General features: G+C 38.1%; 2 protein-coding genes across 5 annotated transcripts; one reads left to right on the forward strand and one right to left on the reverse strand.

The window, feature by feature from the left end:
- Positions 1-11,666: 11,666 nt before the first annotated feature.
- On the forward strand, positions 11,667-14,263 carry LOC122641736 (IQ domain-containing protein IQM2-like). The gene is made up of 8 exons (XM_043835028.1): positions 11,667-12,166; positions 12,248-12,362; positions 12,455-12,520; positions 12,617-12,705; positions 12,803-12,890; positions 12,979-13,218; positions 13,350-13,451; positions 13,569-14,263. The coding sequence occupies exons 1-8, from the start codon at positions 11,721-11,723 to the stop codon at positions 14,232-14,234; spliced, it is 1,812 nt and encodes a 603-aa protein (XP_043690963.1). The 5' UTR covers positions 11,667-11,720; the 3' UTR covers positions 14,235-14,263.
- Positions 14,264-20,215: 5,952 nt separating this feature from the next.
- Positions 20,216-22,428, reverse strand: LOC122641475 (transcription initiation factor TFIID subunit 7). Of its 4 annotated transcripts, XR_006329909.1 has the most exons (6): positions 22,157-22,428; positions 21,342-21,475; positions 21,141-21,260; positions 20,971-21,052; positions 20,324-20,551; positions 20,216-20,262 (listed from the first exon to the last, which is right to left on the reverse strand). XR_006329909.1 is itself a non-coding variant. In XM_043834721.1 (5 exons), exons 1-5 carry the CDS (start codon positions 22,269-22,271, stop codon positions 20,379-20,381), a joined length of 624 nt encoding a protein of 207 aa, XP_043690656.1. In that variant the 5' UTR covers positions 22,272-22,428; the 3' UTR covers positions 20,216-20,378. The 4 variants fall into 4 exon arrangements, 3 of the variants coding, with proteins under 3 accessions (XP_043690656.1, XP_043690658.1, XP_043690657.1); XM_043834721.1 differs by having other exon boundaries at positions 20,216-20,551; XM_043834723.1 differs by having other exon boundaries at positions 20,216-20,539; positions 20,980-21,052; positions 22,157-22,423.
- Positions 22,429-22,556: the final 128 nt, after the last annotated feature.

Below are 22,556 nucleotides of genomic sequence, written 5' to 3' on the forward strand. Positions count from 1 at the left end.
GTACATGGAAAAAATCCATAAATCTGAAAACTAATCCATTTTAATGTGGTTGCTTGCATGTTCCACCTTTCAAATTCTAATTAAGAGGCCTCTCCACTCCTTACTCCTTCATGTCTATAGTCAACTTTTGGAGGGCACAACAGGATTGCTAAAACGAGAGAGAGAGAGAGAGAGCTTGGTTTTAGGAATCAGGTCGGATCCATCGTATCGGCTGATATGATACCTATATCGGTTCTCGGTTGATATTGATATTAGTATCGATCGATTGTATCAAATTGGATTGTTTTACCCTTCAAAATACTGATACCTTGGTTTTTAGGACCATTTCTTCCACTATAGAGATACCACTATTATGGTATTGGTCACAATTGATATCGATATGAATTGACCGACACAACTGATCCAATATTGTACCTTGAACCGTAAACAGCCGTGATCGATACGGATAGGCTGATACAGTATGGATGTGTTATTTTTATGATAAAAATGCAAATTGGTAGCCAATCTTGAATAACAATCCAATGAATTGGTGTCACTCTATCATTGTTAATGGATCTTTTGTATAACCCCTTTTTTCCTATTTGGTGTCTGAATAACCATTAGCAATTCTAGATTTATAGTTTTGTATACCCATTTCAGACCTTAGTTGTAGATTTTGACCCGGTCCAAAATTTCAGCCAAATTTTATGTTTTAGCCCCCTAACCCATAAGACCATGTCTCTCCCTAATTGTTATTTTGTCTTTAATAATGGGGCGTTGTTCTCTGTGCCGCAGCGCAGCTTGCACCCAGGCACATGGGCAGCCTGTGCAGGGGGGCAGAGTGGTCATTGCGCCCACCCCCATGTACTCTCATGTGTCTTTGTCTCTCTCTCTAAAAAACTTCTCGATCTTTCCCTTGTTTTGGGGAGTAGAGAGATAGACACGGGAAGATGAAGAGATGACTCCATTTGTCATGCACTCGGAACTTGGACAACAATTTCACAATGCGACACAGTCCAAATGATATCAAAGTGACGGTGGGGCTGAGTCGTATCACTAGTCACTATCCTCAAGATTTTATTCACTCCTATGTTGCAAGAGGGTTCTTATGAATTAATCTCTAAGATGAAACAACCACTTAGGCTCTTCTATAGTTGTTGTACTTGCTTACTGGGCCACGTCAGAACACTCTTAGATTGTGCTCGATCCACCAACAAAATGAACAAAAAAAACCTTTCAAAATAGTAGACAAAAACTGAGAGAGAGAACTTAGAATTATATCTAAGGACCAGCGACATCCTCTATTTATAGAGGAAAAATTTCCCTCGTAAACAACTGTCCAAGGAGGCCCAAAGATGTGTCTCTTTAAGAGAGAAAATGTAGAAAATTAACCGTTAACGGCATCCAAAACATTCTGAACGGCACGTAATAAAATCATTTGAAGATTTTTGCCCATTCAAATTTGATCAAAATTGGTGGCCAATTCTGATCTCTAGAACCGTGGCTAGAATACACCCTCTTGGGTTCTATGGGCTGGTTCCACCGGTTGCATTTTATAGTCTTCTATTGCAATGAAAACATTTCAAACTAGAAAAAAATGAGTTATGCAACTGCAAGTCCAAATTGTATCCTTAAGGCTTTCTCTACACATTTTTTTGGGGGGTTACAAGCCACATACCCACGATTTCGATTTAAGGAATTGCTAATGGATCAGCCGTGGTATTGGCCGGGATCAGTATCGGTACCTGATCGATGCCCATCGGACAATATGGTATGATAGGGTATTTTTTGATAAAAATGTTGTTATAATCTAGAATTTGTACCGATTTGATCAATACAATTTGATATTGGTACTTGATGAGGTTAGGGAATACGTCTCATGATATTGTTTTCTAGGCTCTCCGTTGAAGCTAGCTTAATGTCACCCTCACGATTTTAAAAAGCCCTTATGAGGGAGTGATCAGACTCCAATCCTTATATGGACCACGGTCTTCCTTTCACTCACCAATGTAAAACTATATATCTTAGTTGCCCCTGAGACTAATTTTTACTGATATCGGTATATATCGACGGTGACCAATATAGTGAACTAAATTCTTGTACATACTCGTTTGACACAGCTATACATGGAATGATTCTGAGGGTGGTTCTAGGGAAAACTTTGAAGGACGCATTTGTATTCAAATGTGAACACTTTTTTTTTTGACTTGTATTGTATGAAAAGTTGAGATTCAATAAAACTCTAAACCTAGGGGAGGTTATAAACATAAAAATAATGAATAATTAGCTCAATTGGATTGTATTGCTTCTATTTTAGTACAATGTCATGACTCATGAGTTGGCTTCTACAATATTTATTTATTGCACTCTCTCACACACTACTTTATAAAATTAAATCTCTCTCGTGTTAACTGGTGGAGAGACTGCAATGGGAATAGGTAGAGGTGTAGTACTTCACATGTGTTTCAGACAAGAGTTTTAAAAATGGGGAATCCAGCTGGCCTGGGCCAAGTCCAACCCAAGCTTGCAAGAGTAGTAGTAGTAATAGTATCTCATGTATTAAAATCCTCCACAATACAGGTAGGGCGACGGTGCACATCCAGCGGCACATCAGAGGCCTGTGTGCATGCATGAAATCCCCCTTTTATAGTATACAGTGAGATATGAAACATCACAATTAGATGATAAGAGGGGAAAAAAGTCCACCATCTGTGGATCAATCACAATAGTATTTGGTGGTGGTGGGGTGGTGGTGAGGTCTCAAGAAAGTATAGGGTGGGGCCGTGGGGGTGGGGTTACCACGTTTTGGAGTACGGTGGAAAGTGGAATATAACATTCCCATTCCCACGACCAGACCACTTTGACGTACTTTATACTCATTAGTCACTCACTGACGCACATTGTCGGTGCTACCCCAAGAAGACGCGTTGGACTGAATGGGACTCACCTTTCACCAAATTTAGATTTTGAGATTATTATGTCCTTCTCTAATAATTTTGATTCTTTTGTTTTCTTGACATCCAAACATAATCTAAAAAAATTTCTTTGTACCATTGGGCTCAATATCATGGTTTTAAAACTCGGTTTTGGATCGGAATTATCAGTTAGTTGAGATTGATCTTAATTTTGGCTGATTCGGAATAGTTGATCAATACTGCGTGCATCCGATTTTAACTTATTTTTGACCAATTTTGGCTGCTCCGGATTAGAATCAGATTGAAATAAGTTGGGAGATTGGATCCGATCTAGATCTCGATTTTGTTATTTAAAATCTTGTCAATGGTTGAGTTGAAGGGTGTGTTTCAGATCTTCAATAATAGGAGGTAGAAGTTAATGATGATATTCACTCTTTCTAGAGTCTAATCTTTAGCATTAAATCACCGTAGGTTAAGAGATTATAAATCCATCTTTAAATATTTTCCTTATTTTCAGATTCCCAAGAAATGAGAACCATAGTTTTAGGGATTGGAATTGGATCATCGATTCTAGTCAAATCAAAACAAGATCAATTGGATTAGATTTTCGCTTCAAAAATCTAATTTTTTCTATGGTTCAATTCGATTCTCAGCTGACTTCATTGATTCTGAAAAATTCAATATCAGAATCAGTGGAGACCGATTCAATTGTCGATTCCATTTCCTCGAACAATCTCAGAAAAACATGAGTGTGGGACGTGTTCCAACAAAAAAATTAATCTCAATAAAAAAAAGGCAAAAAGGACTAGACCAGAAGAATGGCACTTGTGCCCAAACATACGATGAAGTAAAATGATCATCTTACCCTTATGAAAGGCAAAAATCTTGCTTCTGTTGATGCTTCTACGTGTATTCCTATTGGCCCTTGTGCCCATACAAAAAATTCATTCCATAAAAATAAGGGGAAAGTTTTCATACACAGCCGTGTAAGCATGCACGATCATGTCCCCTCATACAAAGAGTTAAAAAAGTCATAAACAACTATCCATTAATTAATGCCTCGAAACTCCCACCTTCTCACATACACGGCTTACACAGTCCTGTATGAAAATTTCGCCCTAAATATAAAATAAAAAAAAGATTATCACGATGTTCGTGTATAAATAAATTCTTACACACACCCTGTCACATCTCAGTGATCTCACCATGGACCCTACACTTTCTGTCCTCATTAAAACTTTCCATTTGATTTCCTACCCCCTTCATTGGTGGGAAGCTAGCAACATTCTAATCCCTCTACCAAAAATAAAAATAGAGAGAAGGACAACAGGTGTAGTTCCTCGTGGTCCATGTTGTGGTATCCAGCTGGCTGGGCGCTGTTTACTCCCTAACAACCACTCTTCAGTCTTTAACACTAACAAGAAGTAACAACCAACACCTGGTCCACCTCCTTCAATTTTAGGTTCGGGTTAAAACCCGACTGGAACTCCGATCGGTTGTTGCAATATGAAATGGGAAGTATTCACCGGATGGATATGGATAATGGGTATGGCGGAGCCGACCGGAATTTTGTCGTTTGTGTCATCAAAAGAGATTGCGATTCAGATTTCAATGGTGGGACCCACTGAAACTATCGGGTCACCGGCGAACTTGGAGGGATATGTCTCTTGTTGGCCTTTTGTGTTGAGCTCGAGCCTTCCCTGCATGAGACCCACGTGGTTCAATACCTTCTTGCCACGTCAACAATTTTTGAGGAAAGGTATCTGACAGAGTAGAAGCTCCAGAAGGAAATTTCAAATTTGTATGGTTATGCATGGGGATCCGAAAAGACAGTTGGAGATGTCGATGATTTGTCCGACACTTTTTAAAAAATCATGTCGGGTTTCCGCGCCTCCGAGGTGTAGGCGTTGACTTCTTCTATGGAATCTATCCGCTTTCAATATCATTTCGGAGTCCATCATTTTTTGGATCTTTATTTGGCACTTTTCGGCTTCCCCCTTCCCCACCTTGCAAATGTAACCGGACGATGGGTAATGTATAGGAAAATAATTCTCTTCAATTTTTTAAAGCTCGGCAGTGTTAGATATTGACATGTGGTAGCTTGGATATCTAATGGTCTGAGCTCATTGTCTATTTTGAGTTCAGACCATTGAATATCCTAGTTGTCACATGTCAGCATTCCTCCTAGCACTGTCGAGCTTTAGAAATTGGAGAAGATTAAAATCAATGTACAATATCGATATCAGTATCAGTGTGAGCACTGATGTTATATCCATATAATTTCAATATAGATTGGATCAAATCAGTTCGAATTAATTGAAATTTCAAAAACACCACCTTTGATACTATTATATTTATCAGTTAAGTATTGATACGATTGTTTCAATACTGATACCTCAAACCATGGGTGATGGTGTCCACCAATCACCAACTGTTTCTTTTTTTTTTTTTTTTTTTTTTCCTGAGGGATAAACACACCACTTGCATGTGGCAAGTTAGCGGTCAACAGCCATGGAGGCATGAGATAGGACATCACACATAAGGGATAGGGGTCATTTACAAAGGGGAAGAGAGAGATAGACACATCGGGCACTAGTGTGTGGTACGTAATACATTTGCTATTTAAGAAACTTCCTCCAAAAAAAAAAAAAAAAAAAGGCATGATGCGAGAGTACAGATTCCAACACCCTCTTACATAATGAGATGTGAGACCCTTTTCTCACTCGTTCATACCTATGTGGATTCTATGTGGATGATACCATTCTCTGTATTGCCATTAGTATGCGTAATGTTTAAATTCTTTCCCACACTAGTGTCCTAGGGAATCCTCTCTCAAAAATGTGGGAGAAAACGAAATTCTTCTTTTAAGAAATATTGGGCATACTATTGGTGTACCATAAGCTAACTCCCACTGTGTCTATCAGTCTTGAAAACACTGTTTAATTTTCCTTCTAATTAATCAGAGTATAGAAGGAAACACGATTAACAAAGCAATTAGATCTAAGAGGTTGTTAGTTGAATGTTGAAACATATCTTTTCTCCCTAACTTGAATGTGTCGGTACTCATTAATAAACATAATTTGTTTTGGGTAGAATCAGCTTAGCTGCAGATAGATAGATGTCAGACGACTGAGTTATAGAATACAAACTACTGGTCGGTTCTCAGTTGGGACCCATTTACTTCAGATGGATTGAGACCAGATTAGCTGAAACCAGTTCAGTTCTTTTCTTTAATTATACAGACAGCCTTTGGATAAGAGTGTGGGACACATGCATGCCCCATTTTCTTGGGGGTGGGGGAGGGGGGGGGGTGTTGAGATTGGTTGAGAAGCTAACCACTCCCCCTTGCATATTATCATATGTTGGATTTTTATATCTTATATTCTTCAGTGGCCCATTCAGTTATTATTAGGTTTATCTGTATTTGGTAAAGAAAAAAAATCTTTTCCAATTCTCTAAAAGTATAGTGTGGTGCAGTTTGGGGTTGAGAGTTTGACACCTGACAGGCGTGACATCTAACGGTGTCTAATTTGAGAAGAAAAAAAAATTGAGTCAATCGACCTCAGACCGTTGGATGTCGCGTCTGCCAAATATCGACCTCTCAACCCCAAACTGCACCGCACTTAGCGATCAAGGAATTGGAGAGGATTTTAATCTATATGGATAACTATAATTGTATTAAGATAAGGCATTTTATATTTTGTTTGTACAATAAAAACCCTAGATACATGCAAATGGTGTTGAGTGTTTGTATGACCCATGAAAAGATCTTTGGCTATCTGTGATGGATGTAGGCATTTGTGTTAATTCACGTTAAGTTTTTCATATTGTGTGTGATTGTTTGCTTGGTTTTTTTCCTTGTGGTTGCATTTTCGTTACTAACATCATGAAAGTTATTAAACTTAGAATTGGGATTCGGATCAGGTCCAAGTGATTGTAATTCTGATTTAGTTAGAACTTATAATTGGTATGAACTCTAGAAACTTGTCATAATCAGCCGATTTGGACTGGTCATAATCGAGATTGGCTCAATCGATTTTTATTTGAATCGATCGATTCGAACGATCTGACTGTGATTCTTTAAACCTTGATTACCATAATTCTCATTTAATCTCTATTAACAGCCTAGTCAGGTGAACGAACACCTACTCTAAGAACCACATAGTGAGGTGAACAGTGCTTTTATGACCTAGTAAAAATTTCTCTAATTCTCTCATGTGGATGTAAGCATTCGTATCAAACCATATTAAATTTCTCATATTATATATGTACAATCAAAATAAATATGAACCCGAGAAACTCACCATAGATCGACCAACTTGGATTATCCAGAATCGAGACCGACTCAATCAATTCTTATTCGAATCAACCGATTCAATCAAGACGATTCCAATTCTTGAACTCAGCCATATTCGACTCCTCTCCCCTTCGGATGTGTACATCTTGTTATTTCTCCCCCTACCCACCCCCTACCCACCCTTCCTTGAGTTGGGACACCAACCCGTAATGACTTATGGGCCCTTGATAGGAGACGACCAGAAGAAAAAAAAATAAAAAATTTCTTGATTACCATCATTGTCGTTTAACCTCATTGGCCGGATTAGCCGGGTGAATAAATCATCCAAGAACCGGCCGTCCACCTTAGGGTTTGAAACAATTATTGTACAGGTTTGTTTTTGTTTAGAAATACAATATGGTAGTCGTGGATAATACATGGATTAACTAACATAACCATGACAATAATAAACCAGGTTAAGCAAATTTGACTTGGACAATTGGACCATCCAATGACATTTTGGTTAGTTTTACATATCTATCCAATAGCATTAGTTAGCTCTAGAAAGTGCTCAAAAGCATGTTAATTAATATTTCAATTAGGACTTAGGAGGGTTGGTTGATAATGTAGCTGATGGAGGAGATAAGGTTAGGATTTAGTATTATAGATTAGGGTGCATCTTGTTGTAATCAAAGTGGTGAATTCATGGTTTTAGGAGTTGGTATCGAATAAGTTGTATTGATGATACGATGTGAATGTGGTATTTTTTTAATTTATGAAAAATGCTATTCTGATCTGGAATCTATCGATATTGATGGTGATCAATACCGTCCTTCCAATTAACTCTATTCGAGGTCATATTTGATATAAGGCCTAAGCTATGCATATCTTTCGTCACCATTTCTGTTAAGGTCATCTTAGATCTGCCCCTGGTTCTTTTAGTTAGGAGTTGGTGTAAAATAGCCTTAGGAGAAGTGGTGAGGAAAGACATATATAGTTTAGGCCTTATACTTATGGACTAAATCTATAAATGAACTGAGAGGTTGTAACCAGGGTTCGAGGAGTCAGATAGCCTCAATCCCAGTTCTCCCCAGTCCGAAATAGTTTGGATGCCAATTCTAAGGTGACTTGTGACCCTTTTTAGGTTTTTTTTTTGTAACCGACTCTATTTGATGTAGAACGGAATCAGTTGTAACCGGTTTCAATCCAGATTTCAAACTCTTGAACTCGATTGTTATCTTCTTTTGATCGTCCCTTGTCTTATTCCTAAATGTCCTTTAAAGGGGTTAAAAAAAAATTCTCAAATAATTTGAAAGTGACTTACTTATTATAACATTCCCTTATTGTCATACATGTTTTTCGAGTCCACCTCAAGCCAAAGGCCATGCAAAGATACACTGGGATTGAAAATGACCACCCCGCCTCCATGAATAGCGGAATTTCCGTCTCCCCCTCCTAATATGCCAGCACCAGTACTCTCATTGGCTGATGCACATGCATAACCCTGTGCTCCCATGCAGAGAATCGTTCCCTAACTTTTAAAAGTATTTCTTTTTCACCAGCTTCAGGTACAAGTTTACAACAAGATTTTTATTAACTTATGATTTATTGTTGGACAAATAATAGCACTTTGTGATAATAAAAATTCCAAAATGGGACTTGGACCTCAAAATTTTAATTTATTGAAGTAATGCATGATGATTGATGATGGTGAGGGTTTCATAAACTTTCATAGGAAGCTTTGTTGTTCTTCATTATTGGGACCATCTCTCTCTCTCTTTTTCTCTTTGCATGGGCTTTCATTTTCAAATCGTTGAAAAGGGTAGTAAAGTCAATTGAAAGTTTCAAACCATATAAAGGCATAACCAGCCAAAATTATAGACGTGAGCGTTTACATCACCGTTAACAGTAAAATTACAAGAAAACGCAAGCGTTATCGTCATCTCCATCTCTCTACCTGTCTCAGTTCCTTAATCACCAATTAGTCTCCATTCACACTTTACTTTGCTGTTAATTAAAAAATCTTGCCCGTTAAGCCACGCCAGTTTGCCAGTTCGCATTGCTACTTAACATAAAAACGAGTGAGTGACATAAGCCATTGCGGCTATGGATTTTACTCGTCCCTATATATGAGGGAGAATGTTCTTTGTGTCACAGCGTAGTGTCCACCCAGGCACATGGGCAGCCTGTGTAGGGGGGTAGGGTGGTCATTGCACCTACCCCCATGTGCCTGGGTGTAGGCTGCGCTAGAACAGCACCCATAAAAAATGGTTGAGAGGGGCGGGAGGGGGTTTCTATTACAAAACTGATGTGGAATTATAACACTTTAAAACTATCAATATCTCAACATTTTTCCTCACATATGGTTTCGGCATGTCTGAATTTACAAGTAAGCAAACGATATAGGGAGGATAACATATAGATCGGAACGCTCATACCATGTTGGAGAATTCAACCCACAAATCTTGAGGCATTAAGTGGAGATAGTTTGTCAAGTATAGGATGGTTCTAAGGACCTAAACAAAGTGATGTGGGATTATAACTCTATAATTTCATATGCAAGATCGTATATGTACACGGTTTATGTATAAAAAATCGGGTTCAATCCTTATGATGATGATAGCATTAAATTTAAAAATTCATTAAATATTTTCAATGTCAACGGTAAAAAAAAATACTAATTTATAGGTGAGAGCAAATAGTATATATATATATTTTTTTGATAAACAGAGCAAATAATAGTATGGGTCCTAATGTCCTAAAAAATGTGCGATATAAGGATAACCCTAACAAATAGGAAAAGAGAGGGCATTTCAATTGTAGTAATGTAAATATCTTCAGAAGAATCATTCAATACATTTGCTAGGTTTTTGTCATATATTCTTCAAGATACACAGTTAATATTGGGCTTATATATATACATAAGTAAAATTATAATTGTACGAGAATTAAGTTTTCTAGAATGCCTATTTATTATCTCTTTGGGAAAAACCTCGTAGATTAGATCACACAGTGAGATGGACAGAGTTAGAGAATTTTTTTTTAGTAGAAAATTTTCAGTTCTCTTGAGTGGATGTAGTCGATATTCATGCCAAACCATGTTAAATTTTTCATATTTGTGTGTGATTGTTTGTTTTTCTTGTATTTGAACACTTGTCCCTTTACAAAATTTCCTTTCAATACCTCTAAAAGCTCTCTCCTAATAATGAGAATAATAGAAATAACAACAATAAGAATAAAAATAATATAAGTAATAAAGAAACTAATTAGATGGTAATGCAGCAGCATGGAAAGGATCTCATTCACTGTGGGTGAAGGGAAACTTGATCTTTTTCTTTTTATCTCGAATCCATCCGATATATCTTGATACATCCGATTCATACCAGTGTTGATATATATCAACAGTGACAGTGACCAAACAGTACCCGAAATGGGTGTTTAATGGATCTTTATCACCTCAAGTTGGCTGCCCGGCCCAGTTCCCCAATTCTTCTAACAAAGGGGGGCTGAAATGACCTCTCTATCCATGCCCAAACACTCTGCCCTAATGGGGTCCACCATCCCCCTATTAGAGGAACTGGGCCAGACGGCAAACTGGAGCTGATAATTTTCCGTGTTTTATAGCCTTGCCTCCCACGGCCAAACCCCCCCTCCCCCTCCAACCCAAACAAAAAAAAAACACAAAGTGTGAGAGATGGGAAGTGGATGGAGTCAACTGTCAACAACACGAGGTTGGAAAGTCTCTCTCTCTCTCTCTCTCTCTCTTCCGTGTATAGTTTCAATATAAATAGGAAGACAAGATTAGTCGATTGAGCCAACGTTTTTTGGTTTTGAAAACTCAGTCAAGACGCCACAGCAAAGCTTCCGAGAGGGAAGTGAGGCCAGCCAGCCACTCTGTAATCTCCCTAACCCAACAAACCAACCCCTTTTTATTCGGATTCTACAATATTCATATCCACCAATCTTTCATATTCTCATTTGGGTTTTCTTCTTCTCCCTCATTTCTATCTCTCAGTTATCTTTGTTTCTCCAATCTTCCCTTCCAAACCCCCTCTCCCCAGCTCGGAGAACCAGAAGAATAACTCATAACTCTTCCCTTCTGGTCAAGCTTCAGATTCAAGGTAGCACCTTTGTACCTACATTTAGTTTCTATCATTGGGTAATGGGTACCTCTTAGTTTTGGTTATCATGGTGGTCTGTTCATAACTTCATATAATTAGTGGGAGGAAGAAAATATGCAAATGGGTTTTGCAGGTTGGTTTTTCTTTCAATCTTCCCAAAAAAAAATTAAAAAAATTGGACTTTCCTTGATTGGTTTTGGTTGTCTGCAGCATTTAATTTAGTACTTCTTTAAATGAATCGTTTCCACTGTTCATTGCATCCATAATAATAAAATTTTGATGATTTGGGTTCATAGGTTTTCCTCTTTAATTGCTTTTTAATGAATTAGAAAGTTGTTAAAGATTTGTTTATATGTTCATTCCTTAACAGGGAAATCTGGTCTTCTGCTATAAAGGATTTCGATAAGGTATTCCTCTTTTTTTTTAGTAATGGGGGTATCTCCTGATGATTTGAATGATGGCTTTGAAGCTGTGATTGTGAAATCCATCAGTTTCGACAACATGAGCACAGCACTGCGATCCGTTAGTTTCAATGGTGGAGATTCTGACCCCAAAATACAGAAATCCCTTGGCTCCGGAAGGATGGTCTTAGAAGGATCAGTTGGCATTAAAACATCACCAATGGAAACTACGATCTCAATAAAGGCACCTTCATCCAATAACGAAAATAAAGTTTTCCCTCAACCGGTCGGCTTTAAGAGCAGAGGGATCACTGACCCATTACCAGCAAGGGATACTGAGAAGATTCCCAGCTCACCCTTGTTGGATTCAGGCAGCCCCAAGCATGAAGCGGCAGTGAAGTTGCAGAAAGTGTATAAAAGCTTCCGAACCAGAAGAAAGCTCGCAGACTGTGCGGTTCTTGTCGAGCAACAATGGTGAGTTTTCATCATTTTCAGAGTCTCTGTGTTTTTATGCATTTCGTTTGGTATCTGATCTGAGTGGTCTTTTTAATATAGGTGGAAGTTGTTAGATTTCGCCGAGCTGAAGCGAAGTTCTATTTCTTTCTTTGAAATCGAGAAACATGAGACTGCCATTTCCCGGTGGTCAAGAGCTAGAACCCGAGCTGCCAAGGTAGGTTCTGCTTAAATTGATATTTGCTTCTCTTCTACTGTAGATACCATTTGAATTTTATCTGAACCAGAGGTGTTGCTCTTTTTATGCAGGTGGGGAAAGGTTTATCCAAGGATAACAAGGCTCAGAAGCTTGCTCTACAGCATTGGCTTGAGGCAGTAAGTCCTGGACATTAAAAAAATTAAAGAAAAAAATAGCTTCAAATGTAATTTCCAACATGGAGCTTATTAATCTGATCTTATTTTCCTTGACAGATTGATCCAAGGCATCGGTATGGACACAATCTTCATTTCTATTATGTTAGATGGCTTCATTGTGAGAGTAGAGAACCCTTCTTCTACTGGTAATTTTCAAAAACATAATTCACTTTGAAATCCCAACAATTTTTTAAATTATGTTTTGAGATTCAGAAAATAATCATTTGGAGTTCTAAACTGCAGGCTTGATATAGGGGAAGGGAAGGAGGTCAGCGTCGATAAATGCCCTCGATCAAAGCTTCAACAACAATGCATCAAGTATCTTGGCCCGGTGAGCCTCATCTTCCTTTTGACCATGCATTGCTTTATCCCTAAATCGAACCGATCTTCTTACAGACAAACACTGGTTTTTTGTTCAGGCTGAAAGAGAAGCTTATGAGGTAGTAGTGGAGAATGGAAGGTTCTATTATAAGCAGACTGGAAAGCTCCTTGACACTACTGAAGGACCCAAAGATTCTAAATGGATCTTTGTCCTTAGCACTTCCAAGGCCGTATATGTTGGCCAGAAGAAAAAAGGCAAGTTTCAGCATTCAAGTTTCTTGGCTGGAGGAGCCACTTCTGCTGCAGGGAGATTGGTTGTAGAGAATGGTATACTTAAGGTACAGAACTAAAACCATTAGTGATTCTTTTTCCTTTTCCCCAAGTCTCAATGAGATTGTATATCTTCTCTGTTCTGGTTTGCTTAATCAATAGTATTGTTAAAAACAGTGTTTCTTTGAATTTCTTATAGGCTGTCTGGCCTCACAGTGGGCATTATCGACCAACAGAAGAAAATTTTCAGGAATTTGTAGCATTTCTTACGGAGCATAATGTGGATCTCTCTGATGTGAAGGTAAAACAATCTCTCATAGCTTTCGGTTTCGGTAATATCTAGGATACCCCAGTAGTGAAAGAAGGAAGAAAACAAATAGGCACACACTGATGTACCTCTGTTTCTGGTTCTGTTCAGAAATGTCCAAGTGATGATGAAGAAGAAACTTCGAACAAACATATCGGTAGAGGTTTCAGAAGCTACGCATCCGAGGAGGACTTGACCCATGGGGATACTTACTCGGAGACAGATTCAATGGACCAAGATCCAAAAAGTGCAACAGAACCTGCAGAATCAAAGCATTTTCATCTCTTGCATACAAAATTGACCAACCTTGAAATACCCAAAAGGAATGGTCCATCTATTGTCACAAGTAACAACAATTTCCCGGCAGAATCTTCAACGGATGGAAATGAAACAGCAGAAGAATCAGGAGAGATAGAACATGATTACATGGTTTCTAAGCGGAACTTATTCGAGGAAGACCACGAAGAAAGTGAAGAAGAAATTTGTCCCAAAGAATTAATCCTCCAGAGAATTAATTCACATAAAGAAATGAAATCATATCAATTGGGGAAGCAATTATCTTGCAAATGGACAACAGGAGCTGGTCCCCGTATTGGCTGTGTGAGGGATTATCCATCCGGGCTTCAATCACGTGTTTTGGAGCGAGTGAACTTGTCTCCCAGAAGTGCTAGAGCTAACTACTCTCCTAAGAATTCAATAGAATTGAGCCCAAAGCTGTTAACGCCAACCACATTGTGCAGAAAAACAACAGCAACCTCAAGATCTGATGGCAGATAAGGGAGAATCCCTGACATATTCTTTTGTGTGTAGAGCATTCTTTTTCAATTTTATTTTTTATTCTTTTTGTAGATCCTCAGTGAAAATGCAATTTCACTTGTAGAATTTTTTTGGGTCTCAATGCCCTTTATATAGAGAAGAGAATTTGAATCATCAATGAAGAACAATACCATACTCACAATGGATCAGCTCTACTGATACCATTTCTAACTTATACCAATCACCACAGGATCTACTTCTTTCCATATGAAGCCTTGATAATGGGCTGTGAGCATGGAAAGGAAGAAAATTGATTAACCCATATGCAAGTAAGATGATATCATTTCTCTGATTAATTCAGCCAGAGTTCTATTTAATTCATACTATTCATCCAGCACTCTATGCATATTCATTTTTCAAAACCCTCTTTAAGGAGAAGCTTTACATCCTGAGGAAATAATGGAAAGAAACAGTCCTGCTCTGTATATTTGTGAAATTCAAGAATCATATAGCATAATCATTCAATCTATTTCCTTCCCCAACTCATCTATCTGATATCAAAATGAAGTGGATATTGAAGATCATTTTATCAGGTCAATATTTGTCTGTGTATCTTCTAGTTGGAAATCAATTAAATGATGGTCTAAATCCATTTGCAGATGTGGTGGATATTAAAACTATTTTCAGTTTTTTTCAGCCTGTAATAGTAATTAGGCCCGCTCGTAACTTAGCTATGCATGCTAGAACTTCCCAGATAACATCAAATTGTATGACTTATAACCTTTCTATTATGTTTTAATCAAATATTTTCTTAGTTCATCAAAAAATAATCCACTTGCAGATGTGGTGTATGTCCAGGAGTTGCAGGTTTTTCTTCCCAACCAGGGCAGTCAGTAAGCATAAACTTCACTTGTTAAGTTCTCTAATTAAACTACTATACAGCAACAACAAACTCAGCCTAATTAAACTATTCTAATTAACTTTGTTATGGATACAGGGTGGGTGATTAGGTTGCTAAATCCTCTTAACTGTGATTGGATTAGTCTTGTGTGGGGAGAAAGTATAGAAACCGTGTGACAAAGTAGAGGAAGTTTAATTATTTCCATTCTGGCCGCGTAGAGTCAGAATTTAAAACATTTACATATACTTTACATCAAAATGTTTCACACATTAATGAGATTACATCATATTTTAAGGGTTGTTGCTTGGAATATTTTATGTTTCTTGGTGGATAAGCTTGAAGAAAACATATGTAAGGCCAATTAAGACATTGATAAGGATTGGATGGAGATGCTTTACCATTCACAGCTTAAAATAAAGGAAAGAATAATTGATAAAGATCCATTAAAAAGGATTTTTTTTTCCTACTTGCATTCAATTAAGTCAATCAATTTTGAGATCAAATGGTTCAAGGAAAGGAATATTAAAGTGATCTACTACTCTATATACATCTACCTTTTTTAGTACAGATGGATTCCTTGCAGAAGACAAAAAAGAGATATGGTGCTCACAAGACTGCTTCTAGGCCACAAGTACACCATACAATAAACTATGAAGTACAATGCTGGAACAGAAGGAAACAACAAAATCTTGAAGTTGTTGTTCTTTTATTACAGCAACAATTATTGCCACATTTTTAAACCAAAAGGCAAGGTTCATGAAAGAGAGGGTTGGGATAAGGTAATGGGTATCTACAATTATGTCTAAATTAAGTAGATCCACAATTGCAAGTATTAGCTGCAGTTGGGAAAATCATCCCCTTATGATGATAAGGAAAGATGTTAATGACAATCAGGAAGCCATTTCTTAGTGCTCAGTTAAGAAAATGTAAATATTTCTTGGGGAATAAAGTGGAATACCCATGAAATACCAATTGAGATCCAATCCAAAACCTTAAGGCTCTATTTCCCTTCACTTCCCATTCCCCACTTCCCTAGCAACCAAACGAAACCTAAGACATTAGGTGGAGATGGTCCAAGGGTATATTAAGACACATATTAGGTTCCACAGATAACCGATATGAGACTATACCTCTATAACTCCCAACATCGATCGCAACAAATCTGATTTAATTAGTATCAATTAATTAGCTAAAACTGGATTTCCTAACTTCAACTCATGCTGCTTGAAGTACACCCATAGTCCATTTCCTATGCAAGTTTGGACCTGATTGCTACACCCTTTTTTTTTTTCATTTTTTTAGTTGTGCATAGGTGTGACATGTGCAAATATTGACTAAACAAACATATAATAGACAAAGATACAAGACAGGATTCATGCATCCAAACACAATCATAGTGATCATTGGCAGATTTGGTTCTCTCTTAAGATTTTTGGATTCCTCCTTTTTCTCCATATCTTCTCTAATCCAAAAAATACCATTCTCTATGGTGCTGTCTCAAACCATATCTATTCTAAAATTTCATAACTGAGGTTATATATATATAAGTACACACATGGGTTGTCTGGGAAGAAAGCATCACAAATCTCTACTAAGTTAAATCTTGCAAGTCATTTCCAAGACAAAAAAATCTATACAAAGTACAGATCAAGATTGCAATAAAAAGTTCTTGACAAAGATTTGTCTCAAAACTGTACCTTGATCGTCCTTATACACTAGAAAACCTCTTTAAATGATTCTTATCATGCCCCACAGTTTCATGAAACCATCACATGAAGCTAAAGTGGTTAGCTCAATAGAATTGAGAAATTAGGAGGTCAACTAGGTTGATCCAGCCCAGTCAATCATCTTCTAATGTAACTTAAAAAACGATTGGGTTTTTTTTTTCTTTTTTTTTTTTTGAGAAAAGTTCCCTGTGGAGGAGTGTACCACCCACGTCCAGACACAGTGGGGGTAAAATGACCACCCCACCCCTATGAAAGGCAGAAATCCCTCCCAAGATGCCTCTGTGCCCCCTCTCATTGGTCCCTAGACCCGCACAGGGGCCTCGCTCCACCACAAAGAACGTTCTCCCATTTTTCTGGTGAGATTAGAAAACTACTGGGTCCCAATGTATTGTCATAAGTGCCCCCAGATGCCTTTCCCTTGTGTGATTTGGCAGGTGACCCAACCACTATTCTTACTTTTGATCATTTTAAACAGGGTTTGGGAGGGTCATAATGTATGCAGCCTTACCCCCGTTTTGCGGAGAGATTGTTTTCCATCTCGAACCCGCAACCACTAGGTGGTAATGGAACAACCTTACCGCATTGGAAATTGATTAGTGTAGCTAATTCTTGTGTTCCAAACAAAGTTGACTTGTTCTGCATAATTTCAGACATGCAATTTCAGTTGGATTCGTTTCTCACGGGCTGTTTTCATTTGTGGATCAGTTTGACCTTCAGTCATTTTCTTCCCAGGGACAAAATTGAAACTCATATCAGCAGATTGGGAAGATGTTTCTGGTGAAAGCTCATGCGGATTAAAAGATCTGAAATTAGTTTAACCCTTCAGTCCTTTTCTTTCTTAGGCTGTATTTGGTATGTATTATTCGAATGCATTCTAGGTGGACTTCACATTCTTGGACGATAAAAACAGCTAGAAAGAAACTTAGTGAATGCTGAAACTCATCTAATACCAAACAAACTATACCTGACGCATGTCATGGAGATAGAGAGAGAGAGAGAGAGACCTTTCCAACCTCTGTCTGGTAGCAGGTAGTATCAGTTGCTGTGATGGAAATGGATTTCCTCCAGCCGTGGCGGGAGCCGGAGGGTCCAGCCCTGCTAAACGACAGCAAAAACAGGGGTGGGCTGGTCATTTCACAGGTGAGTCCCACCTGTGAAATGACCAACCCCCCCCCCCCCCCCACACACACACACACCCACCCACCCACCCACACCTTGTTTTTGAGGTGGTTTCTGAGCACTGGACTCTCCAGCTCCTGCCACGGCTAGAAGAGAGCCAGATCCTGCTCTAATACCACTGATACAAATCTCAAGATAACTCACCTGACTAAAAATCGACTAGTAAGGCGAGGGAAATAAATTTAAAATATTCTCGAGCCAGCATTCCCACAAAGTTTTTCAGAAACTGTTCTCATGGTTTAGATATATAGGGTTTTTTAACTTTTGAAGTTTTGGGCTGAGAAACAACAAGATCCTAAGCTGCAGGGCAAATTTTTTGTCTTCCTTTTTATGTTAGACAATTCTTGAACAACAGATTTTCTCTACCTAGTACCTGCTACACCACAAAGGGGCTTTGAATCTTAGAAAGTGAGAAGAAACTTAGCAGCATAAGTGCAACTAAAATGTCAAAAAAGGTTGGATAAGAATCGATCCCCTGTCTCTGTAAATACACATTTAATAATTTCAGCTGGACTCTGGTTTACAGCTTATCTCCAGACCTACATTCTTCTTAAATCATGTACATGGTCTCCACTTCTTTCTTGGGTATATTTCAACTGCTCTACTCATATACCAACTAAAGACATTGTAAGCTGTTGTTGTCCTAAGATATTGGTTTGGTTAGAAGATTTTTGGTTTGCTTTCACATTATAAACATCTTTAGTCAAACTATTTATGATCTTCATGCAAATAAGGTGGAAGATGAAAGATTTTACACAGCCACTACACCACTTAGTTGACCCAAGAATGAATATAATAACAATTATTATAGGACCATAAGGAGGAGATGCAACTTTTAAATTCCAGAAGTGTTGAGATGTTAGGTGTTATAGAGTTATAGTCATACATCAGTTTGTTCAAGTCCTTAATGCCTTCATAGACTTGAGGAGCTATCTCCACCTAATGCCTTAAGGGTTTAGGTCGAACCCCACAACATAGAATTTGAGCTCAAACCAGTTTGTTATTCTTCCTAAGTTGTCTACCACTTGTGGATCCAAATATGTCAGAACCAAATGAGAGGGAGAAAGTTGAGATATTCGGAGTTATAGAATCATTGTCCCACATTGTTACGTTCATGTCTTTGGCATTTTCATATATTTAAAGAGCTATCTCCACCTAATGCCTTAAAGTTGTAGATTGGACCCTCCAATAGAGGTACTCGTTGACCGGAGCAAAATTCTCCTTTCAAGAAACACAGCACCAAAAGGATATGTGCAAGAAGTACTAAATATTCTCAGAGTAAGAGCTCCAAAAGTTGATAGTATTTCTAATTCTCCTGGTGCCAGCCCCAACCCAGAAGGCTTTGGAAGCTAAACTTTGATGGCTGCTATATGATTAGGAGTATTGCAAGGACAAATGCAGGAGTGACGTTCTCTCTCTCTCTCTCTCTCTCTCTCTCTCTCTCTCCTTTGGGCGGGGCTACAGGGGAGTGTGACTCATGTAGGTTCCAATGGGTTACAAGGAAAATGCAAATATTTCCGTGAAAAGTAAAATTTATAACAAAAATCATTTTAAGTACCCTTTTCCAACTTCCTTGTAACCAATCGAAGCCTAGGGAATGAAATCAGGGTTCAACCTTAGGGATGATGGAATATTGGCTATTGGTCTTAGAAATCAGTAAGAACTACAGATAGAATCTAAGGGCCTAACAAAGTTGTTTGGCAGTACTAAGTAATAACAATTAAGTGGAATTGTGAAACCAACTTCCAAAAAGAGTTGATTAAGCTTTTTATTTACAGAGGATTATAGTTCGTAAAAATAATATTAGTCTAATAATCATGAAGGCCTCTGAAATAAATACCTACACATACCATGGAAAATTACATTATTTTAGCATTTTTAGGAACTTAATACCTCAGAACTTCTTCCATTGTTTTTCAATAAATTTCCCACTCTGCTAGAAGGTGGTTTGGAACAACTCATCATTAAGGGGAAATTTTCCCTGCTCCCCTGAAGAACATTCAAAGACCAGAGAGAGAGAGAGACATCAAGGAACCAAAATGTGTCAGTAGGCTTAAGCAGTTCGACCGGTCATTAGGAGCATATCCAATGGCTCACTGAAATTACAGATACAAAAGCCTTACAGTTTGTCCCCAGTAATTTTTTACACCAAAAATATTGCCTCAAAGCAGTTGGAATAAGCAAATTCGAAGCAATACCTGGAATTTGAAGACTATGTACTCCATACAAGCAGTATATTATTCTATATAAGCTTAGCCTTGCGATCAAAGCCACCTTCCTAGTCTTTGCTTGCCCACAAAGACAGCTGACCAATATTTGTTGACGTAAATATAATGTAATGTAAAATCTTGCCCAGGTTTACATAGAATCATCAGAATCATCAGATTCACTTCTTTCAGGCTCCCCAGCAGCATTGATTTCAGCCTCAGGGACATCTGGCTTTGGAGCAGGTGCAGGTGCAATTTTCTTGGCTGTATTTCGTGCATTGTCGACAGCATCTTCATGTTCTGCTGCTCCGGCATGTGAACTAACTATCATAAGTCAAGGATTAGTCACATAAACAGATGGGCAGTAACATGTATGCGAAGTGTAGAACTGTAGATTGCTCTACGACAAGCATGTGAATTGCATGACACAATTACGGCGTTGAGGGACCACCACCCTAAGCCACTGGATCCAAAATATGGCAAGAGACAGGGGAAGGGAGAACAAGACAATAAAAGTGATGTATAAGATGGTATAGTAACTACACAAAGTAGCATCATGTACCTTTGACATAGCCTAATGTGGATCAGGAAGTCCAAAAAAGATTATGCAGTCGTTTACTTTAAAATGGAATTTAAATGGGATTCCACCCCTCCATTCCACCTCAACAATTTATAAAACTCTTCTAGTCTGCAATAGGCACGCATGGTTGATGTCAATACACAAAGTGAAGCTAAAGAATGACCACAAAGGATATCTACATTCTCCGCTGTTCCACCAGCCATAATGTTCACCAGATCCTTCTCAACCCGTTGAACCAGCTCTGGCTGCAATTAGCAACTGAAATTATTACCTGACACAGCTATTGCACATTAATGGAAGACGAACAAGGGCAAATTTGAGGTCATTGTATACATTTAGATCTGGTTCCCTACGAAAGCGCCGCCGTCGAGCATCTCTCATCGGAGGAGTGAGGCCATGTCTGTACTCTACATCATCTGGAGTAGTATCACCCTCTTCTCTTATCATAATTATCTGTTACAAACCCAATAATCCAAATTTAATGCAATAGAATTGGACATATGCCCCTAAAACTCCAAGCAAAATAATACCAACCTGACCAATGTCTGATGTTTTGATTAGCACATTATCATCATAAGTTTTATATGATTCCACAACGCAGGGAAGATCCAGGAGAGAAGCAGGGAAACGGTCATTGCCTATGACAAAAGATCCACTCCTTCCATCCTCTGCAAAATACGAAATTTCAAAATGCTCTTTTATGGTAGGAGCCTAGAATCACCAGCCAGAACATTTAAGACTTCATTCTTTCTCACACGGACAAATTTCTTTAACTCCATGCTACTCAGGAAACTTATATCAATAATCAGTCACAAATTATTAAAAATACAATTTACAGAACTATCTATTGTGAACTTCCTCCTATTGTGAATTTTTTATAAAAGCAGACATGGTTGATTATAAAAAGACCATAAGAACTGAATATAGAAAATGCAGTTGTCACCTTTGATGACAGAAAGTGAAACTACTGTTATTAGATTTGTGGCATTAGTAAGGAATTATGTCATTCCAAACTCTCCCATACCTACCCCCTTAAACAAGAGAAACTGTGTAATGAAGGCCATCTAACCAGGAATCTAGCAATAAACCACAGTATTTAGATAAACCACGTATTGGGTGGGTGTGTGTGTGTGTGGGAGGGGGAAGGGGAGGGGGAGGGGGAGGGGGAGGGATAATTAAACCTCAGATGATGGTGGTATTAAGAGCATCAGACCAGGGCAAAACTGTTTTCAAACTGAAATTTTGAACTAACAAGAAGCTTTAAACCCACTCTGAAAGTAAAAAATTAATTGGAAGAGTGAAAACCATGTAAATTGCTTCCATTGAAGTCACAGAGACAAGGATCTCACCAGAGAAGGACAAATCCAATGAATTATCCTCGGATGATGATGCATTTTCATTCAGAAGGCGGTCTATTCTCTCAGCAACAGAAGGTGGAACTCGGAGTATGAATTGTTCTTCCATTTCCAGATGAATCTAATATACGAGCAAATAGCCAATCTGAGATGGAAATTTTTAATAAGTTAAATGGATAAATCATCTCTCCAGTACTCAAAATAGTTGATTTACCAAGCAAAAAACATTCCAGAAATATCGCATGAAGAAATAAATGGACAACCCTAACTCAAGAATAAACTCAATCTAACCTTTCTCATACTCAATGAAAAAAGAAAAGGAACAAAAACATTTGGTTTCCACAACACAAATCAGCACTGAATGCAAGAAAAATCAAACTAAAACTATTCAGTA

The sequence above is a fragment of the Telopea speciosissima genome, chromosome 10, assembly GCF_018873765.1.
Source record: "Telopea speciosissima isolate NSW1024214 ecotype Mountain lineage chromosome 10, Tspe_v1, whole genome shotgun sequence".
Classification (NCBI taxonomy): Eukaryota; Viridiplantae; Streptophyta; class Magnoliopsida; order Proteales; family Proteaceae; genus Telopea; species Telopea speciosissima.